At 34.8% G+C, this 20075-nt stretch overlaps 2 protein-coding genes across 3 annotated transcripts; one reads left to right on the forward strand and one right to left on the reverse strand.

Annotated features, from left to right (window-relative positions):
• The first annotated feature begins 7206 nt into the window (after positions 1-7206).
• slc31a1 (solute carrier family 31 member 1) lies at positions 7207-14610 on the forward strand. The gene is made up of 5 exons (XM_067406449.1): positions 7207-7413; positions 9399-9541; positions 9629-9701; positions 11234-11402; positions 13666-14610. The coding sequence occupies exons 2-5, from the start codon at positions 9422-9424 to the stop codon at positions 13865-13867; spliced, it is 564 nt and encodes a 187-aa protein (XP_067262550.1). The 5' UTR covers positions 7207-7413; positions 9399-9421; the 3' UTR covers positions 13868-14610.
• Positions 14611-15239: 629 nt separating this feature from the next.
• Positions 15240-19500, reverse strand: cdc26 (cell division cycle 26 homolog). Of its 2 annotated transcripts, none has more exons than XM_067406708.1 (3): positions 19444-19500; positions 18870-18974; positions 15240-17143 (listed from the first exon to the last, which is right to left on the reverse strand). In XM_067406708.1, exons 2-3 carry the CDS (start codon positions 18948-18950, stop codon positions 16958-16960), a joined length of 267 nt encoding a protein of 88 aa, XP_067262809.1. In that variant the 5' UTR covers positions 18951-18974; positions 19444-19500; the 3' UTR covers positions 15240-16957. The 2 variants fall into 2 exon arrangements, with proteins under 2 accessions (XP_067262809.1, XP_067262810.1); XM_067406709.1 differs by having other exon boundaries at positions 18870-18987; positions 19444-19470.
• Between the last annotated feature and the right edge of the window lie 575 nt (positions 19501-20075).

Genomic DNA, 20075 nt, shown 5'->3' on the forward strand with positions numbered 1-20075 from the left:
AATTTGCCAAAACAAAACATAATGTACCAATTTAACTATTTAATTATTTAATATTAATTTCCAACACGTGTTCCAGAGCAGCACAACATATGCGTGTTGTGTTGACACAAGGGCAGTTGTTGTTGTGTGAACAGGTGTTGGAGATGAATATTTTGATTTTATTTTTTTTTATTTTGATTACTTTAATTATGTCTTTACTACCTTTCTGGGGTTTGAAATTGGTAGTTGCATAGCTGTCAATGCAGCGACAGAAAGCTCTCAGATTTCATTAAAAATATCTTAATTTGTGTTCTGAGGATGAGCAAAAGTCTTATGGTTTTGGAACGTAATTAATGACAGAATTTTCATTTGTGGGTGAACTAACCTTTCAATTGCTTGAGTAATGGTGAAAAACTTCTTATAGAGAGCTGCAGAACTATATTGTTAGACTACAATGGGGAAAAAATCCAATTACTTTCGCATGACTTGCTTTTGTTCCTGGAAGCAACTTTTTTTTTTCTTTTAAGAGGATGTTAGTATCAAAAGTGGGGGAAGGAAGGCCACTGGATTCAATGTGTGTTTATTTATAGGTTGATTGTTTTGCTGAACCTGGCAACCTGGTTGGATGAGGTCCCATCATGTTGCCATTTTCTCCATTTTTCTGCATTTTCTAGGATGTAGACAAAATAGTATGTCTTTTTAAGCTTTAGTAATGCCACATTACTAAACTATTGGGCAAGATTTAAGAATTACTCTTGTGTAAACAGGTGTAAAGTACTTTGATTTGGATCTGTATGAAAGTGCACTAGCAGGTCAGAGTAACACGACCTCGTTTTCTCTCGGTTACATGAGCGTGACTTCATCAGACACTTTCAGATAAAAGCATTTAAAATGTCTTTCATTAGACTGTGTAAAGTGACTGATAAAGACAGACTGTTTTGTGACTTTATAATCAGCTTGAAAAAGTTATTAATTGGATACAGTATTTAAGCTACTGGGCTTCAAAAACAACCAGAGCTTGACATTTAAAAAAATATATATATAAATGAATAAACTGATTATGATACTTATCAGACCTATTAAATATTCAAGCTCAAATTATGGTTTGGTGGTTTACAAATGACCTAGCCATATTGCAATATGGTTTGTGTATTTCGTCATACTGTTATCCATGTTGGTTTCTTAAGTAGAGACTAGGGCTTTGTGCAAGACTGCAATTGTTAGAAAACTTAAATGTGTTAGTTTCACTTACAACTTGGTTATGCTCAAATGAATGCCATCAAAGTTTTGTTTCATTTTGAGTTTCATTTTTCGGTCTGGCATTAAAGCTCAAACCATTTGAGCTTTACCATTTGAGGATTTGCATTTAAATGATATTGTCTGAAATTTTGCCACCAAAATTAATAAAAATTATTGATATCGATGCATTTTTAAATTAAAATAATAAATCCAATTTGCTACAAAAAAATGCTAATATTATATATAAATATTTTAAAATGTTTTTTTTTTTTTTTATAAGTTTAGCATTATAATGCTTGTAATGAAAATGTCACAATGCAAAAAAATCATAATAGTCCTAAAATAGGTTCTATTTCCTCAGCATCAAGTCGGCATGAAACGAAACTTTACTTATCTGTTTTCTAAATGCATGTTATTGATCTTATTGGGAACAATTTATCAGTGCATGTTTATTTTTTCTTTTTGACCTTGTACTTTTCAAACAAAAGTCATAATTTGATATTCCAGTGAAATTCCAGACGTATCTCTGGTGACATATGCAAGACTTCTCAAATAATTTAATGCGCATTACAGGGTTCTGTGCAACAAGTGCTCCTAATTAAAAAAAATTGTCCAGACTGAGTGGCAAAACAACCTGCAACATGACTGGATTTAATAGGGAAACTGTGAAAATGAGAGTAATAAGAGTTATCTTCTTGAATTTAAAGGCAGTTGTTTCTTAGAACTTAAAACATTGAGTCTAAAACATAAGTAATATTAATATTAAATTCTTGTAATTCAACTGTTGTACAAGATTGATATCACTTTGCAATCCTGCTGATATTCAGGAAAACATCTTGATCATCTGATATTGCTTAACTATATCATATGTAAAAAAAAATATTAAAATCAAGAACTCAGTCAGGACATTTTTTTTTGCCCCCATATCTCGAATTTGCCCCTGCTAATTTCTGACCCTGAAGTGTAGTCCGCCACACACAACTTTTTCGCGCTTGCTCTGCTGACTGATGCATTTTGTGAAATATTTTTTCACAGTCGAATGCAGTGATTTTCAGTCACAAAGTAGAGCCATGGCATAAACTCTGCCCCTTCTTAAGGTCCTTGCACACTTAAGTCCGAAATTCTCATCTAAAATTTTTGCACGTTAAAAAATAAGTACGACCTCACCTTGTCAATCATGTTTACACACTGACTCCGAAACTTTAGTCCGTCATAAAAAATTGGATCAGATTCAATTTTCTGCGTTTTTCGCATCAGTACCAAACATTTTGAGAGGTGTTTTGACTATTCAGAGCCACCGTACAAGTGAGGGCCACTATCCAGAATGCCGTCTGACAAGGTGATCAAAGCACTGTATGACAAAGAGATGGAATATAAAGACACAATGCCGAATGCACGAGCGCTCTTCTTCATGATCATTTGAGAATGAGGTCAAAAAATAGCCTAGAGCGCCATCTGCTGTTAAAAACTAAGCTCAGAATCGATTTGCGATGCATTTGGAAAATATCAGATACGATTCACGAATCACGATGCATTGATAGTATGGTCCCAGCCCTACTCACTGCTTGAAGTACAAGGTTTCTGTGCATGACAAATTTTTAGGATGACGAATACAAAAAAACGCATATGAAAATTTCACTGTGCAAGGACCATTACAATCGACTTCAGATCTGCCTCAATCCAGTCAACAACTGGTGGATAGTCCCCACTCTACAGTTTTTCTTTTTGATCTACTTCAAAATACATTTTAACCCTTAAATGCTGTTTCGCCAATCATTCTTACATATTCGGGTCTTTATCGACCCGGATCTATATCTAACACGGAAGGATCTCTACCTGTCGTGATAATATAAAACTCTTCTGATATTAAAGTAACTTACAGAAGCATAAAATAAATCGTATTTTGTTACCTTTTGGAGCTTGAAAGGGCTCCGTTTGAGCAGATGTTTTATGCCATCATCACTGTCCTCGTCAGAGCTCATTTTCCAGTAAATTCAGCAAATAATGGGCTAGTTTTATGTTTGAGGTCACGAATATGAGCCCATTCGCAATCTCAAACGTGTTCTCAAAACTATATAATTTTCAATATCTTCAAAATCAATATTTCGATCGCTCAGAGCTTCACCAGATCAATCCAGTGACAGTTACAGTCATATTTGATTGCGTTCAGTACTCGCTCTGCAGTAAATCACTGAGCCGTTTCATGTTTTTCTTATTATTTCGTTTTCTGTCTAAATGAGTCGTCACTTCAGCATTGTGTTTCAGACATTCCACCTTGTGGAATAAAGATGAATTGCACTTATTCTGTCATCTAAGATTCAATTATTGTCGTGCAGAAAAAATATATGTACACTCATACACACCTCGGGTCGTTTGCGACCCTATACAATTTTTACAAAAAATGAATACAAAAATAGGCATTCTTTTATAATTTTATGATTTTTTTTCTTGTTATATTCTTTATAATGAATTGATTGAGGAATACCAAGAAGGTTGATGTCTAACTTTAAAAAATTAAGGAGGAGGAGGGCAATGAATGATGTCCCGGGTCACTAAAGACCCGAGGTATGCATTTAAGGGTTAAAGATCTGTCACTTCTTCCGTTTCATTGTGACTCAGTGCTTCCCACACATAGACTTTACTTGGGCGGGCCGCCCACGTATAGTAACGTGGGCGGCCAAAAGTATATTTTTATATTTGTAAAAGTATCTCCAAAAGTATATTTGGAGACACATTTTTGCTTTTATTATTTTTTTTATCCTCTTATACTTTTATATCCGCGCAAGATAATGAAACCATCTGCGATCGATAAACTAGTCGTTTCATACCTGCTCGTTACGTGTGCGTCAGAACAGTTTACTCCCGCTGACATTCCCACAGGCGCTGCATTTTGCAAAGTCACAAGGGGGCGCTGTTGCGCGTTCTACTTCAACGTTCTGCTTCAAAGTGATTCTCAATCAATGAAAAGTGCAGATTTATGCCAAGCGATTGCTAATGAACTCAAGTTGATGAATTATTACAATGTCTACTTTATGGCCTTTATATAAAATGTTTTAGACGACTGTAAGAATCTGAATGATCAGCCTGCAATAGTGCAGGCATTTCAAAATAAGAGTCCCGGTGTATTTCGGGCTTGTTTATAATTAAGTCACACGCTAAGTTTTTTTCTTTTTCTTTTGGGCATTATTGGTATTTTGGTTACACAATAAATTTTATTTAATTTGATTTCCATTTAATTCATAGTAAATTATTGTAGTCTCCCCCACAGGATGAAAAGACTTAAGAACATTATTTGACACACATATTATTCATTTTATAAATTTTACTAGTTAAATCTGTGTCCCATTCACTGAGAGAGACACTATATGACAGCAAGAAGAACATAGGAAAAGGTGAACCATTTAAATGCTGTAATTTTGCATAATTTACAATGCATAATAATGCATAATATAAGTATGTAATTAAATGTAATATGCTATGTAATTAAAATTAATTTCAATAAATAAAAATACTGTTAAAAATCACACATTATTTGTTTGTCACATGTAGTAGACAATTTTTGTGCCGTGGGTAATGAGGATTTTTCGCCCGGCTACCACAGCAAGTATATTTCAAACCTGTGGGAAGCTTATAATAAATTTTTTTATTTCAGTTTATTTATACACATTTTTGGCTTTTTTTTAAAGATATTGTGGTATCAACAGATGATGTTTTTAGTATAATTAGTTAATATTGATGGTTGACGTTTGCTGAGAGTATTTTTTTTTCTTTTGACCGTGCAGCAGAATTGTTCTCCACCAGTTCCCACATTATCAGGTCTTTCTTACATGATTTATATTTTTAATATTTTAAATAATTGTTTATCATTAAAGGGTTTTCTCTTTTGCAGTTGATGTGATTTGTTTGATCAACTGTATAATTCACAACTTCTGGTAAACCAAACAAAACCAACATTCAACATTAGACTTGTTTGCTGTTGTGAAATTTTGAAATGCACAATATGAGTCAACTGCTGTTGAGTTGCTCTTTGTACCTCATCTTTACCTCTGCACTGAAGTTGGTAGATTACACTACTAATGCTGTTGAACAGTTAGTTCATGTTGCCCCCTTTACATTCATTGGCGTACTTTCCTGTTTTATGACCTGCCAATGAGAGGGTTATGGGGTCTGAACATCATAATGATCAGTAATGATTGACCAAATCCTTGTCCTTTATTTGTGCACCCAGTGTTGAAAAGGTCATTGATATAATCACTTTCTACCTAATGATTTAGACATAAACAACTTAATATAATTACCATTGAAATAGCTGTGCAAATATGTAACACTCAGGCAGTTTCTCATTTTCGTGATCTCTTTCTCACACTTCTCCCTTTTTTCCCCTCTAATTTGTCTGTTGTTTATCTTTATGGGAACAAGCATACAGCACTTAATTGAAGACCTTGTACACTTGAACATTGTTAAAAGCTGATCTTTGAACATCAATAAAGTTTAAAATACTCACGTACTGTCCAGAACTCAAGCACAGGTTTGCATTGAGTTATCATTATGACTGTTGAGGACATATCCTGGCCATATTTTGCAAAAAGAAATCAAAACCTATAAGGACCATTAACATGTTTTTTGTTGTGAAGATGTGACATGACTTTCATATTTTTGAACTGTTCTGTAAGAGAAAATGTGCACAAAAACGTTTACGAAATTGCATGTCTTCAACTTGATTCCGTTCAGTTGGCCTTTTACCAGTAAAATGACATAATTATGTCATCCTTAAAAAGACGAATTTTCAAATATAATAATATATAATAATATAATATAATATAATATTTATTTCTCGTTAGGTTAATTGTGTATTATGGAAGATTGTTTCCGCCACTTTGCGACTCTTTATCTCACAATTCTGACTTTTCTTTCTCAGAATTGTGAGAATTAAACTTGCATTTGCGAGTTATAAAGTCCGAATTGCGAGATATAAACTCGCAATTGCGAGAAAAAGGTCAGAATTGCAAGATATAAACTTGCAAAAAGTCGCAATGACCTTTTTTATTTTTTATTTCATGGTGGAAACAAGCTTCCATAGTGTATAAATTCCAAATAAATGTAATACCAACAGATGGCAGTAACAAATGTATGCCGACGCATGTGTAATTCTGTCATGTGACACCACATTTATTTGTTTAAGCCCTATTTCTCCGCAAAAAGTTTTTCCAAAGTATAATTTACTCACTTAAAATACCGACCTATTACTGATGTTCAACATAAAAATATTGTCTACATGTGCAAAGCTGTTTCAGTAATTAGGATTTCCATCAGCTATATCAGTAAAAATGTAACTTTTTTTTTGCAAAAACCCAATATATGATTTGACATTTAAGGTCACTACATAATTCCCATACTTCATTCTAAAAAGTAATTCAGAGGACCTGTTAGTACAACTTAAATAAATGCATCATTGCAAGTTAAAAAGATCTAATTTATTGATTTGATTAAATCGCTTGAGTTCTGTTGAGTGTTGGTCATTACATTAACATCAACTAATAATAGCGCTGTGTTACCTGTTATCCATATAAAAGATAAGATGATTGGTTCCAGGGCTGCAACTCAAGTAACTGAAGTTACTTTTTCTTTTCTTTTTTTTGAGTGATTAGTTAAAAAAAAATAGTTTTATGCTACAAAATAAGTTCCTCTAACTTACTGTAGTTTGTTGGTTGAACTTTTCTTTTCCAGAGTTGTCAAAATGACTGATACAAGCTGTTAATTTATTAATTAATTAATTTGTTTATTTTTGAGTCTACATTATTTTTTAGAGTGTCCTGAATGAGCAGGTTGTGCAAACTGTTTACTGGCACTATATAGTGAGCAAGAGTAGATGAAGACAAAAGTGTTTTTTTCAAGCAACAGGCTTTGTGGGTGTGGATAAAACCTTGTGATTGGATTAATGGCAGAAGAGGGAAATGAAAGGCAGATGAGAGGTCACATGACCATGTGATGACCATGCGCGCACTATATTCCTACTGCTGTTCCTGAACAGTCCCATTATCTCGCTGCACTTTACACGATCACTGCACCTGTATGTCAAAAGATATTAAGAAGAAAGGACCGACAGGACTTACTTGCACATTTTTGTGGTTGCCAAACAAAAAGATCATAAGGAACAAAGGAAGCCAACTATTAGAGGTGACAGATTTTGCTTGGGTGAGTTATTTCACCATTGGACTTCATTATAACTTTTTTTTTTTTTTTTTTTTGGTCCCATCAGTCAAATTATTTGTACAAATTTTTGTTTTAATTGCAGAAACAAATGAATGCAATATTTAGCAAATGTTATCTCATTTGGTAATGCCATAGTACTTTGTTAATTACCATGGTACTAAGTAATTACTGTATAATATACCATGGTATTTATTCACATAGTACTACCAAGATGTTCAACTATCGTAGTCAAACTATGGTAGTACTATCAAAAAATCTTTTTGGCACTGTAAATGAAATCTGAATATCTGAAAATCATACATGCTTTGTACTTAACTACATTTTTTAAAATAACATACACAGGCATTGTGCCGGCTATAAGAGAAGTCACATGACGTGTTTAACTTCTTGACAACAGTGCACATTGTCTGAACTCTCAGCTATGTGATTATGAAGACATTTATTTTCTGAGTTTTTCCCCTCTTTCATTGCTCCTCGGTTGACCTCATTTGGTCTTTGAATCTGAGCTGAATCTGAGGGAAAATTACTTTCCAGACTTGTAAAAGAGTAGCCAAGTGTTTGTTTAGGCAAACAAGAACACGCTGACTAATGGTTAGTGCAGATAGTGTAGATAATTATATTCATTAGTCTGATGTGGGTCTTGTACAGCCATTTCTGCTGTGTGTTTTATCCCTGAGGCTGTCCCAAACCTTTAGGAAAGCATGTATGCTGCTCAAATGGGAAAAGTAATTGTTTTATAGAAGTATTTATTAGATTATCTGGGCGATGTCGTCTAAGTAAATAGCCTGGGGTTGTTGGGACATTCGATTAGTGAAGGTCTCTTGTATCCCTCTTTCTCAGGATTTGATCACTTTTCAACAATTGAAAATAACCAGACAGGGCTTGACTTCATACACAGTGACCCGGAAAAATATCTGAGCACTTTAGCTACTCTAAAACTGTATGAATTAAATTGCATTAGATATGCATGTATATAGACATATTTATAAATAAAAATCAAGTGACATTTACTGTACACATAAAATATATATAGTTATTAAAGATGGTTTACAGTACAAAAACAATTCATATGTGGTTATACTTTCCAGAAAACAACATATTGTGGCACTTTCTGGGTGTCGGATCATGTTCATATTCATTTATGTGATGAACTACAAAACCACTTGATTCATATGGATTACTTTAACGATATCTTTATAAACTTTTTGAAGCGTAAATATTTTAGTGGAATGGACTTTCATTGGAGGGACAGAAATCTTGCAGGTTTCATTAAAGTATCTTTATTTGTGTTACTTTCAAAGATGAACGAAAGTCTTACGGGTTTGAATGACATGAGGACATGGTGAATGAAATGGGTGAACTATCGCTGCCCTTTTAATATATCTGCTAAAAACCACTGACACTAGTTGTGCAGCTTGGTTTGATATTTTGTATTTAATGCAGTGGCATTATATACAAAGTGTCTAAATACTTCTCATTACTTTTTCTGCTAATGTAGACTATTTTTGGCTGCTTACTTTAACCTGTTGATCAGGATCCTATCCTTGTATGGCACCAGCATGGTTCATGGTATGAAACTCTCATATCGTACCAGCTGAAAAGCTTCTTTTATGATCCAGGGACAGTTATTATATTTAAGTTTAAATAGACAGTACACCCAAAAATGAAAATTCTGTCATCATTTACTCAAGTTGTTTTAACCCTGTATGAATTTCTTTCTTTCTTTCTTCTGAATGTCTGTAACCAAACAGTTGACTTCCATAGTGTTTTTTCCATACTATGAAAGTCAGTGGGGTCCATCATTTGTTTGGTTCCTGACATTCTTTAAAATACCTTCTTTTGCGTTCTGCTCTTTCCTTTTTTATTTAGCAGAATAGTAATTTCATATACTGAAGAACTGTTTTTATTATACTTGAGAGCTGTCAAACACATCTGTAAGAATTGTTTGTACTCTGATCTCTCCCCAGCACCTCTGTACAGTAAGATAAATATGTCACATCCACATATGCATCATCATGCGGACCCAACCATGGAACCTGGTATCACAGACTCTCATGGGGACCATATGACACCCCCCGACTCAGGTCATGGGGAACACCACATGATGATGGTGAGACAACCTGGAATTCACATATTGTTAGAATTACTTCATTCATTATTGGCTTGAAAACTGTTGTTGATTCATTTATACTTTCAGCAAATGACCTTCTACTTTGGCTACAAAAATGTGGAGCTGCTCTTCGCTGGGCTGGTCATCAACACACCAGGAGGTAAGACTTTTGAAAGGGACATTATTAAACTAACGTGTGAATTGCTATCTACTTATAAATATAAATTTTAATAACCGGCTTTACTGACGAAATGCGCGTGACAATCGCATATATCGTGCAGACCTAATTTTAATTATCAAATGTCTAATCAGCTGTAAAACTTTAACAGTTGAATAATTTATTAACAATAATATAATGCTCTATGAAATGTTTCATTTTTTTCTGGATTCTGTGATTCATTATCAAGTCAATGCTCATTTTCGTAATTTATTATCAAATTCGGTAGTAATCAAATGAATGCATAAAACTTTAACAATTTAAAAAAAATCTTTTAAAATGAAATTTGAAAAATTAATTTTATTTTTTGGGAAACAAAGTTCTGAACAACAGAGGTTTACTGTTTAAGTTAAAACAAGGATGAAAAATTGTGATATTCCTTAAATAATGTTTTAACAAACTGTATTGATTTTATTACATTGAGAAGTACATTGTACTGTGCAAAAGTTCCTATTCCTGTCATTTCTTCAAGTTAAACCAAATTTTTATTTTGGTGGGTTGTAGTGAAGACCTTTGAGTTTCTGTGTGTATGATAGCAGTCTTATTGCGCATTAATATTCACAGACACAATCTGAGCAAGTGTACATCCCTACTTTTTTATTTATCTAAATTTTGCCAGATTCAATGACACATCGCGTTATACAGTAAAAGGGGGGCTGGATTTGTGATCCCGTCCACATTTTCTGCATTGCAGAAATCATAGGGCCTTACTAACAGGAGCAGCTTTTAAAAGAATAGTTCACCAAAAATGAAAATTCTGTCATCATTTACTCACCCTCATGTGACTTTCTTCTGTGGAACATAAAAGAGATTCAGAGAAATGTTAGTATTTATTTTTGTCCATACAGTGGAAGTCAGTGGGCTCCAATGTTGTTTGTTTCATTCTTCAAAATACCTATTTTTATTTCTCAAAAGCCATACAGGATCGGAATGACATAAGGGTGAGTAAAAAATGAAAGATTTGTATTTTTGTGTGGACTATCCTTTCCACGGCTGCTCACACTGGCAGCAATTAGCAGTGACAAAACGGTGTTATCCGGTTAAATTCACAATTTCATGGCAACATTTTATGCAAATGAGCTTTGACTTGATGTGCCAATTGCCAGTGAGAATTAAATCAGCAGTACAGTGACTTGCTGACCTCAAGTGAATCACTTTCTGTGTGAACACCACTGTACAGAAGACCTGAAATTAGATATTTAAACAAAAACAAAACCTGTCACTGGTTGTTCCTTGTGAATACATAAAACAGTCACATTCTTGTAAATAATGTCATAAGATCCCCTCTTGCTGTCAAGTGTACTGGTTGTACAGGTTTTACTACATTTGTACTAGTTTTATCAAGCTGATGCATCTGATATATGAGAACCAAACAGAATATTTTGTAACCAGGAAGTCCAGATTACACTGGGATATTAAGATGAAGTAGGTAACATTTATAAGGTTTCTTATGTTTCAACCTCTCTTCATCCTAGAGATGGTAGGTGCTTGCATTGGTGTGTTCTTGCTGGCTGTGTTCTACGAGGGTCTGAAGATCGGCCGTGAGGTCCTGTTGAGAAGGAATCAGGTGAACGTGCGTTACAACTCCATGCCTGTCCCAGGAGCTGATGGGACCGTTCTCATGGAGACACACAAAACAGTCGGGTCAGTGAAAGGAGTACTCATGTTTTCAGGAGGTCAAAGTCAATGTGACAAAATGACACAGTGTACCATCTTATTGAACCTTCCTTGTCTCCTGAATGATTCGTCAGTACACAGTAATGTGTCTTCATAATCTTCCATAAAATTGGAAGAACTTTCCCTTTCAGTAGGGATGCTTCGATCAGGATTTTTGCAGCCGATTCCCACTAATGTTTTTTTTTTTTTTTTTTTGTCATTACGATCAGCCAGTACCGATCCTGATAATTCAAGCTTCATAGAAGTAATATGTAAGCTCTCTGTTGTCTGTCACTGGTAACCCCTGACAGGCATTTTAATGATTTAACTTTATTTCAAGTGGCTTACTTAAAAATAATGGCTTATAACTCTAAAAAAAACAAGGTATCAAGTACATGGCTTTATTTGATAGAAACCAAAAAATTTGAAGAAAAAAATTGATTTTGATCATGTTTGGAGGTTCTCATGTTACAACACTTCTGAGTAAACCCCAGAAAAAGTGATGCAGTTTATTGATTGTTATTATTCATGCTTGACATGACTATTAGAAAGTATATATGACAGGTTATAACATAATTTGGGCTTGTTCACAATCATGTCAACTGCATCTGGGACAGATTTTGAATTGATATCTTAAAGCATTCAAAAGTTATGGCATTTGGAACTATGGTAGCCTTCATCAAAAATCCAAAAACCTCTCTAAAAAAATGATCTGAGTGTTCTACTGAATATAAAGACTTAGTTGCGTAAACGCCACAAAATGCTAAGTCATGTATCCAGTATCTGTAGGATTTTCTCAAGATCTACGCATCTTGTTATGTTGTGTGTGGGCTGGTTCGAATCAAGACAACATGCTCTAAATAAAGATGTGCGAGTTACTATGGTTTACTAATGTTTTGCGAAGTTACAAAGCAGAACATGGTGCAAAAGCCTCACCTGTATAATGTTTACATCAATGTTGGGGGTAATGCATTACAAGTAACTTCAGTTACATAATCAGATTACTTTTTTTAAGTAACTAGTAATGGATTACTTTTAAATTTACAACAAAATATCTGTTACTTTTTCAAAGTTAGTAACACAAGTTACTTTGTTTTCCCATTTATTGACTGACAGCTCTCCTGCGGCTGTGTTGAGAGAAATCATGAGTAAGTGCAGAGGCATTGTGTGCGCTGTGTGTGAACATGATGGTTATTGTAGTTCTAGACTAAATGTGAACATGCATTTACTCATCTCACTTGCACAAAACAGATTCAGTAGTCTTGAATAAAAACAGACAAATGCAATCTCAGAATAGTTCACAAACCTGCAATAAATAAATTTATTAAATTAAACAAATATACTTAATGTATTTAATCTCACTTTATTAGCCAATGTCTTTGCTGCTGATCCAATTCAGCCATAATAATAAGCAAAACTGACTTTAGATAAACATCACATTTTTTTTATCAGCCTGAAGCTTATTCATTTCGCTTTTGGTGTAAAAGGGCCTTTACATTTGCCAGAAATATTACTGTTTTGTTGGTATAAAAAACAAAACAAGTAAGCCCAGCCCAGTTGAGAAAAAGTAACGCAAAAGTAATGTAACACAATTACTTTTTTAGGTAGTAACGCAATATTGTAATGCATTACTTTTAAAAGTAACTTTCCCCAATACTGGTTTACATGCGATTCGGCGGCAGCTTTTTACAGTTTTACGTAATCAAATTGGCCAAATTTAGTGACTTCAGATTGAGTCATAGAATGTGACTATCTGCCGATACCAATCTGTGGCTGATCGATTGGAGCATCCCTACCTTTCAGCAGTTATCAGATATCAATGAGTGCTTTTCAGATCTCCATTATTATGATACGGCCACTCTAAACAATTCCTGATTCAACACCCTACATGTTTCACTTGAACTACATATGACAAAATGAATGTTAAATGAGTTGTGAATGCAATTTCATGTTTATTAGCCATTTCAAATGTATTACTAGTGCAATTGAGTTTTCTGAGGACAGGCAAGCACCTCCAGCTCTGAGTGAAAACACTGTTGTTTTTAAGTATTTAAAATGATGAGGTCAGTGAATAACAGGCAAACATGAACAAGCCTGTTTACACTGATTAAATCATTCCGTGTATGTAGTCATTGCCACACGAGTGACCTCTAATAGGTAAACATGCATTTCCTTGGTTTTCTTCACACTGATGGCCTGACATTTGTAACACCGTAATAAGGTAAACACCTGCTTCTGTTCTCTCCTCCAGCCAGCGAATGCTGAGTCTCGCACACTTCCTCCAGACGTTTCTTCACATCGTCCAAGTGGTGGTCAGTTACTTCCTCATGCTGGTGTTCATGACGTACAACGGTTACCTTTGCATTGCAGTGGCGTTGGGCGCCGGCCTCGGCTACTTCTTGTTCAGCTGGAAGAAGGCAGTAGTGGTGGATATTACAGAACACTGTCATTAACCTCTCTCGTTTAAACCCTCAAAAACACCCCTGTACAATCCAAACATGCATCACAGCAACTCTATGTGTCTAGAGCACTGTATGATTGAATAGTTCTTGGTAAATATCATTCTCATTTTAAAGCTCCATTTTGATTTGATTTTGATTTATTTTATACAATTTAGCCCCATATTTCATATCCCAACCGCTCTTCACCATCAATCCCGCTCATTTCCTCTGTAACGCTGAGATATGTGTGCACTACCTAAAGGTTACAGTCACATTCATAATCATAAAGAGCAAAAAGGTCCATTGTGTATTGTCAATAGTGTAGCGATGTATAAAGCACAGCTCACACAAGTCACTTTCAAACCAAGCGACATCTTTTGCCCTTATGCAAATTTTTCCAGTCATGTGGATTCCTATTGAAATGACTTGATTTTGAATGCAAAACTTCACTGAACAATGGTAAAGTTGTAATAACATTTACCATTGTTAAGCGAATTTTCGCTTTTAAATTAAAGTCATTTTAATAGGAATCCAGTCTATTAGGTATTTTGCGTGAGGGCGAAAGACTAACCTACAGATTTCGCAATGAGTTCCAAGATTTTCACCCGAATTCACCTCGTTGACCAACAGAAAGCCAATTGGTTTGAAAGACTTCTGTGCGAGTGGAGCTTAAAGGGATAGTTCACCCAAAAATGAAAATTTGATGTTTATCTGCTTACCCCCAGCGCATCCAAGATGTAGGTGACATTTTTTCTTCAGTAGAACACAAACGATGATTTTTAACTCCAACCGCTGCCGTCTGTCAGTAAAATAATGGGAGTGAATGGGAACTCTATCAATAAGAGTCGAAAAAAACTTGCATCGACAAATCCAAATTAAACCCTGCAGCTCGTGATGGCACATTGATGTCCTAAGACACGAAACGATCGGTTTGTGCGAGAAAAAGAACAGTATTTATATCATTTTTTTACCTCTAATACACCACTATGTCCAACTGCGTTCAGCACTCGCTTAGTGAGGTCTGATCGTGCTCTGGCAATGGCAGTAATATCTCGCGCATATACTTCAATGAATGCCAGACATCACTGTCGTTGTCAGAGCGCGATCAGACCTCACTAAGCGAGTGCTGAACGCAGTTGGACATAGTGGTGTATTAGAGGTAAAAAATTATATAAATACTGTTCGGATTCTCGCACAAACCGATCGTTTTCGTGTCTTCGGACATCAATATGTCGTCACAAGCCGCAGGGTTTAATTTGGATTTGTCTAAGCAAGTTTTCTCGACTCTTATTGATAGAGTTCCCATTCACTCCCATTATTTGACTGACAGACGGCGACGGTTGGAGTTAAAAATCATCATTTGTGTTCTACTGAAGAAACAAAGTCACCTACATCTTGGATGCGCTGGGGGTAAGCAGATAAACATCAAATTTTCATTTTTGGGTGAACTATCCCTTTAATGCATCACTACACTATTGACAGTGTTTATGTTTTTGCCGGTGAAATTTAGCTGAAATTTTACTAAAGCGATGCGCCTTAAATGTGACCACACCCCTTAACAGTCTACCTCCACATAGTACTGACAGTCACGGGTGACCTTGTTCGTTATAATCACATCTGTTATCCACGTCTCACAACTTATTTTGTTTATGAAGGTGCTTCTGGGTGCGATAGAGCCTTACTAAACCCACTGCCTTAAACAAGGGAACACACGCACACCCAAAAGGGTGACCATAGACTCTAAAATCCAAAAAGGATCTGGACCCGATATACAAGCACTAGTGGTGGGAGGGTGTTTTTGTTTTTTTGTTTTCTTGGAGGTTGTTATGGCCAAGTGTTTCACATCAATGAAACTACCGTTAATGATCAGTGACCATTGTTTAGACATAAACACTGGACTGAATGATGTTTGCACAAGAAAGAGAGGTTTTGGGACTGAGTTTGCAGAGTTTGAAGTCGAACTTTGCTCCCTTTGGAGTGCTTTTAAGTAAATATGGGGAGATTGGTGAAAAATAAATTATATCTTATGCCAGTTTCACCGATTTCGTTTTATAATTTATATTTGTAACACTCAATTATGACAGCGTACTTGATATCAATGTTTTCTAGCAATCTTTATGTAGAACCTTTTACGCTGACATCTTTTAAATGGAAAAATTGTGGCGCATTTGTGATGTTGAGCAAATCATGAGCTGTTAAACATTAAGGTCATCGCTCTGATTGTTACTGGGTCCCAGAATGTGAATTTTACGTTGAATAAATTGATGATAGTTATGCTCCTTAACTGAAAGGGGTATGCCTTTACATACGGGACCCAAATAAAGTGCCCAAGAAGTGTCTGAATTGCTTGTGAAAACAAAAGGCTGGAAAAGGCTTTCTTACTGACAAAATCACAAAAATACATATTTTAAACCAGTAAGCATGTGGGTTTTAGAAGAAAGCCTGTTTAATTTTTTTTGTTCCTTTGTAGATTTCTTTTCTATAATGTTATGATTTTTTTTTTTTTTTAGTTAAAAGAAGGAAAAAAGTAATTTCAAAAGAAAATATATACATTGTTTTTTGCAGCAGGTGCCACACTGTCATTTTACATTAGACGATCTTGGCTTAGTCATATTGCAAATTTATTTTAATGATAAAATAAGTTTGCATTGTCTTATATGGAGAAAAACTACAAGCCGTTGGGTAGAAGGACTGAACCTTATTTCCAGTGCTGTGGCAGTGTTAACTTTTTTTAGGCTGTTTACAGTTCAGTCATGTCTGTAGAGTTTGAAATGTAAACAGTACTGTAATCATAGGAAAAGATGAATAAATATATGATTTCAAAGACAATTGTTGTGACCACTTCATTTATAAAACAACCTGGTTTTTTTTGGCTCACTTATGAAATGTTTGTCCTTGTCTTTTTGGAAACGAAAAGATTTCTCCATTCAATTAGCAGTCTTTATTTACTCAGTAGAAAAATAGTCTTTTGAAGTCAGTTATCATAAACGGATAACCAAACCCATAATACATGTGCTTTCAGTCCTTTTCAGGCCAGGCAAGATCAAAACAATGTGTGCATGTGTGTTGTAGATTCTCAAGACCTTAATAGTCCGGGTTTTGTCAAAACTGAAGGTTTCCAAAAAGTGATGGTAATGTGTTAGGCTTTGGGTGAGGTTTGTATCCGATTCGCTCGTGGATCATCTGCTCCCTGGTCTTCCCGTCCGTGCCGCCACCTGATGCTCCGCTCATCTCACTAGATGTGGCTACACCAACTACATCCACCTCATCCCTCTGTTTTTTTCGGCTCTGGACAGACGTGGGAAAATAATGTTGAGATCATAAAAAAAAGATTAATCTTTACTTACACTTAACTATGCTGGTATAACCTGTTTGTTCCTGCAAGGATGGTTGGGATACGATTAAGGAACTGATGGGTTGATACAAATGTTTAAGTTTGAAAAATATAGAATCTCAATGAACAAGATTTTTTTTTTAATAGATTTTGAGATTCTGGCCAATGACATGGTCTTCGACTTTTTGGATACTGGATGCCATCTTAGAAACTGGCAGGCATTTATGTTACCCATTATTAATTTACTCTGCAGTTTTTATATATATTTATAAATGGTTCGTTCCTGTCCTGATTCGGACTGGTCAATAGCTGTGTTTTATTTACGATAAAACACCGCTATGACCTCTTCACCCAACGATTCTGTGTATCACTACACAACACCCTTAGCAACCACTCTTAGCAACGTAAACTGTATGTTCTCAGTTGATATTGTTCATTGAAGCTTACTGTATTATGTAGAAGAGTATTGTGAGAAAGAGATATATTGAGCGAGTTTATTACCTCCATTCAGATTTAGCATTTTCCTTCAGGTCAGTCCTATGTTCGTAATAAAAAAATCTGTTTAAATGTCCGCTGCAGTATCTTGTCATTTTAACATTTAAAGGGTTTTCCCATGACTGACAGTGCTAGTCAAAGCAGTTGTCAGTTGCGTCTTGATCCGTGTTCACAAATATTCAGTCTTTTAAATGTAAAAGTCTTCGCTACTGACTGACACACTCATAAAGACAGTCTTTGCCGCCATCTAATGGCGTAATAATGTAACTTCTGTTCCTGTTCACAGTCAGGGACTATATTTTCCGGCGGAAGAAAGGCTTTTATTGAAAGTTTACTTCATGAAAGTTGCATTGATACATATTTCTGGCTTTAATATTTGTATTGTGTGGTAACCATTTTATAAAAGCAATAAGGTACTTGTGGCTAGTTCTGTATACAGTACAGCCTCTCATACCTTATTACTTATATATACATATATATATATATATATATAAAAAGGGTCGGTAAGCGTGATCACTAGATAATGAACACGTCCTATGTAGAATTGACCAGCTTTTTCTAATATGTGATTTTAAATATTTGTCAAAAGTAGTATTCAGTTCTTTACTTAATTCATTTAGGCCAGAGGGACTGAGCCTGGTTTCTCCTAAGGTTTTTTTGCCACTGTCTCCTTTGGCTTGCTCACTTGTGGTTCAGCAATACTTCCGTTTATCTGCACTGACATCGGATGACAAGTAAATTTGTATGACTACTGAATTGAGCCGGATAAGGACACTAACTTTGCAACATCTACACAGTTATTGAAGTGAATCAATATGGAACTGACTTCTGCTGAATAATAACAACATTGTCTTCTGTAAAACTGCTTTACAGCTGAAATTAAATTTGTTTCATAATTTGCAACTTTGACAGTTATTGAACTGAACTGAAACAACACTGAACTAAACTGAGCTGAACAATAACACTACTGTGTTCTGTAGAGCTGCTTTAAAACTTAAATTGAATTTGTTTCAATTCATGAATTACATTAATACTGTTATTTTCCTGTTTGTTACTGTAAAGCTGCTCTGAAACACTCTTGTGTTGTATAAAGCGTTATATAATAAATGTGACTTGACTTTGATGTAAAACTCATCTGTATAGAAAGCATTAACTTAAGTTACTGGATGAACAGCTAGATTTTACCTCCAGCTCTTTCTTCACACTTTCAAACTCCTCAGTGTCGTCCAGCTTGAGCTCAAGGCGTGTTGGTTTCCTGCGCAGCATCTTCACATCACCGTTGGTCGTTGCCTGGAAACATATGCTGATATTGAGTTATTGTGGATAAAACACTGTAAAATACACTCATATATATATATATATATATATATATATATATATATATATATATATATATATATATATATAAATTAGTGTTTAGCTACGCTCAACTCTTGTTGGCATGTTTAGAGGAAATCATTAAGCCGATGATTGCAAGATTGACATTTGTATACAAAACACATCTTTTAAATAAATATCATTATTTAACGTTTACATCGTTAAATATTTCACTGAATCGATTCCTGCTGCATCAACATAACGTTCTTGTTTAGCAGCTACATGCTAATTAGACCAATAGCTCTGAACTCTGAGACTAAAACAGTCACAAAAAGCAGGATAATGAACCATGAGGAATGTTGTTAACTTTATTGAACATGACAGATTCATGATAAAAAAAAAAATAAACTGAAAGATATGACTTTTTCACCACACCACTTACCGCAATCACACTCGCTTGATCTCATCGGATGTTCAGAAGAGGATCATGGGAAATGTAGTCAAAGCGCATAGAAAGAAAGGACAGAATCAGTGGAACGATGATGGGGAAAAACTGTGGACTTGTTTTTATTTATTTAGTGTTTTATAATTCTTTTACTGTTTACATTTAGTTGAAAAACCCATAATAAGGTATCTGATGTCAGGTTCTGTGACAAATTACACCATATAGTAATACCATAGTAATCTGCATGTGTTCAGAACTACATATTTTCTCACGGTGGTAAAGCCTTGAAATGTACCCTTTTTAAGGACCTTTGTATTTATTTTGTAATTGGAGATATAGATTTGAGTTCAGTACCCATATGTTTATAATTCTACATTATTTGTGTATTTTTTGTTGCTTGATTCATTTATGTATCTGTATTATTATTACTTGTATTTTATTATCATGTTCCTCTTTTTGTTTTTTTTTTTTTGTTTTTTTACTGATTTCCTTGCTGTTATTATTATCATTGCTATTTTGTATTTAACTGTTGTGTGATTTGTCACTAGATAAAACTTTTTTTAAATACGCAATAAAATGGAAATGTCTAAAAGCTTTTGGTCGTCAAGACTTAAAAAAATGTTTATTAC

This window comes from Chanodichthys erythropterus, chromosome 13 (genome assembly GCF_024489055.1).
Source record: "Chanodichthys erythropterus isolate Z2021 chromosome 13, ASM2448905v1, whole genome shotgun sequence".
NCBI classification, from domain to species: Eukaryota; Metazoa; Chordata; class Actinopteri; order Cypriniformes; family Xenocyprididae; genus Chanodichthys; species Chanodichthys erythropterus.

What these genes read in the sequence shown, in the direction of transcription:
- cdc26 (XM_067406708.1), bottom strand. Translation starts at nt 18,950, where the DNA reads ATGCTGCGCAGGAAACCAACACGCCTTGAGCTCAAGCTGGACGACACT. An exon ending in GTGTGAAGAAAGAGCTGGAG is followed by an intron (nt 17,144 to 18,869) that starts GTAAAATCTAGC and finishes ACGTCTGTCCAG; the next exon opens with AGCCGAAAAAAACAGAGGGA.
- slc31a1 (XM_067406449.1), top strand. Translation starts at nt 9,422, where the DNA reads ATGTCACATCCACATATGCATCATCATGCGGACCCAACCATGGAACCT. An exon ending in GGTCATCAACACACCAGGAG is followed by an intron (nt 9,702 to 11,233) that starts GTAAGACTTTTG and finishes TCTTCATCCTAG; the next exon opens with AGATGGTAGGTGCTTGCATT. An exon ending in GAGACACACAAAACAGTCGG is followed by an intron (nt 11,403 to 13,665) that starts GTCAGTGAAAGG and finishes TCTCTCCTCCAG; the next exon opens with CCAGCGAATGCTGAGTCTCG.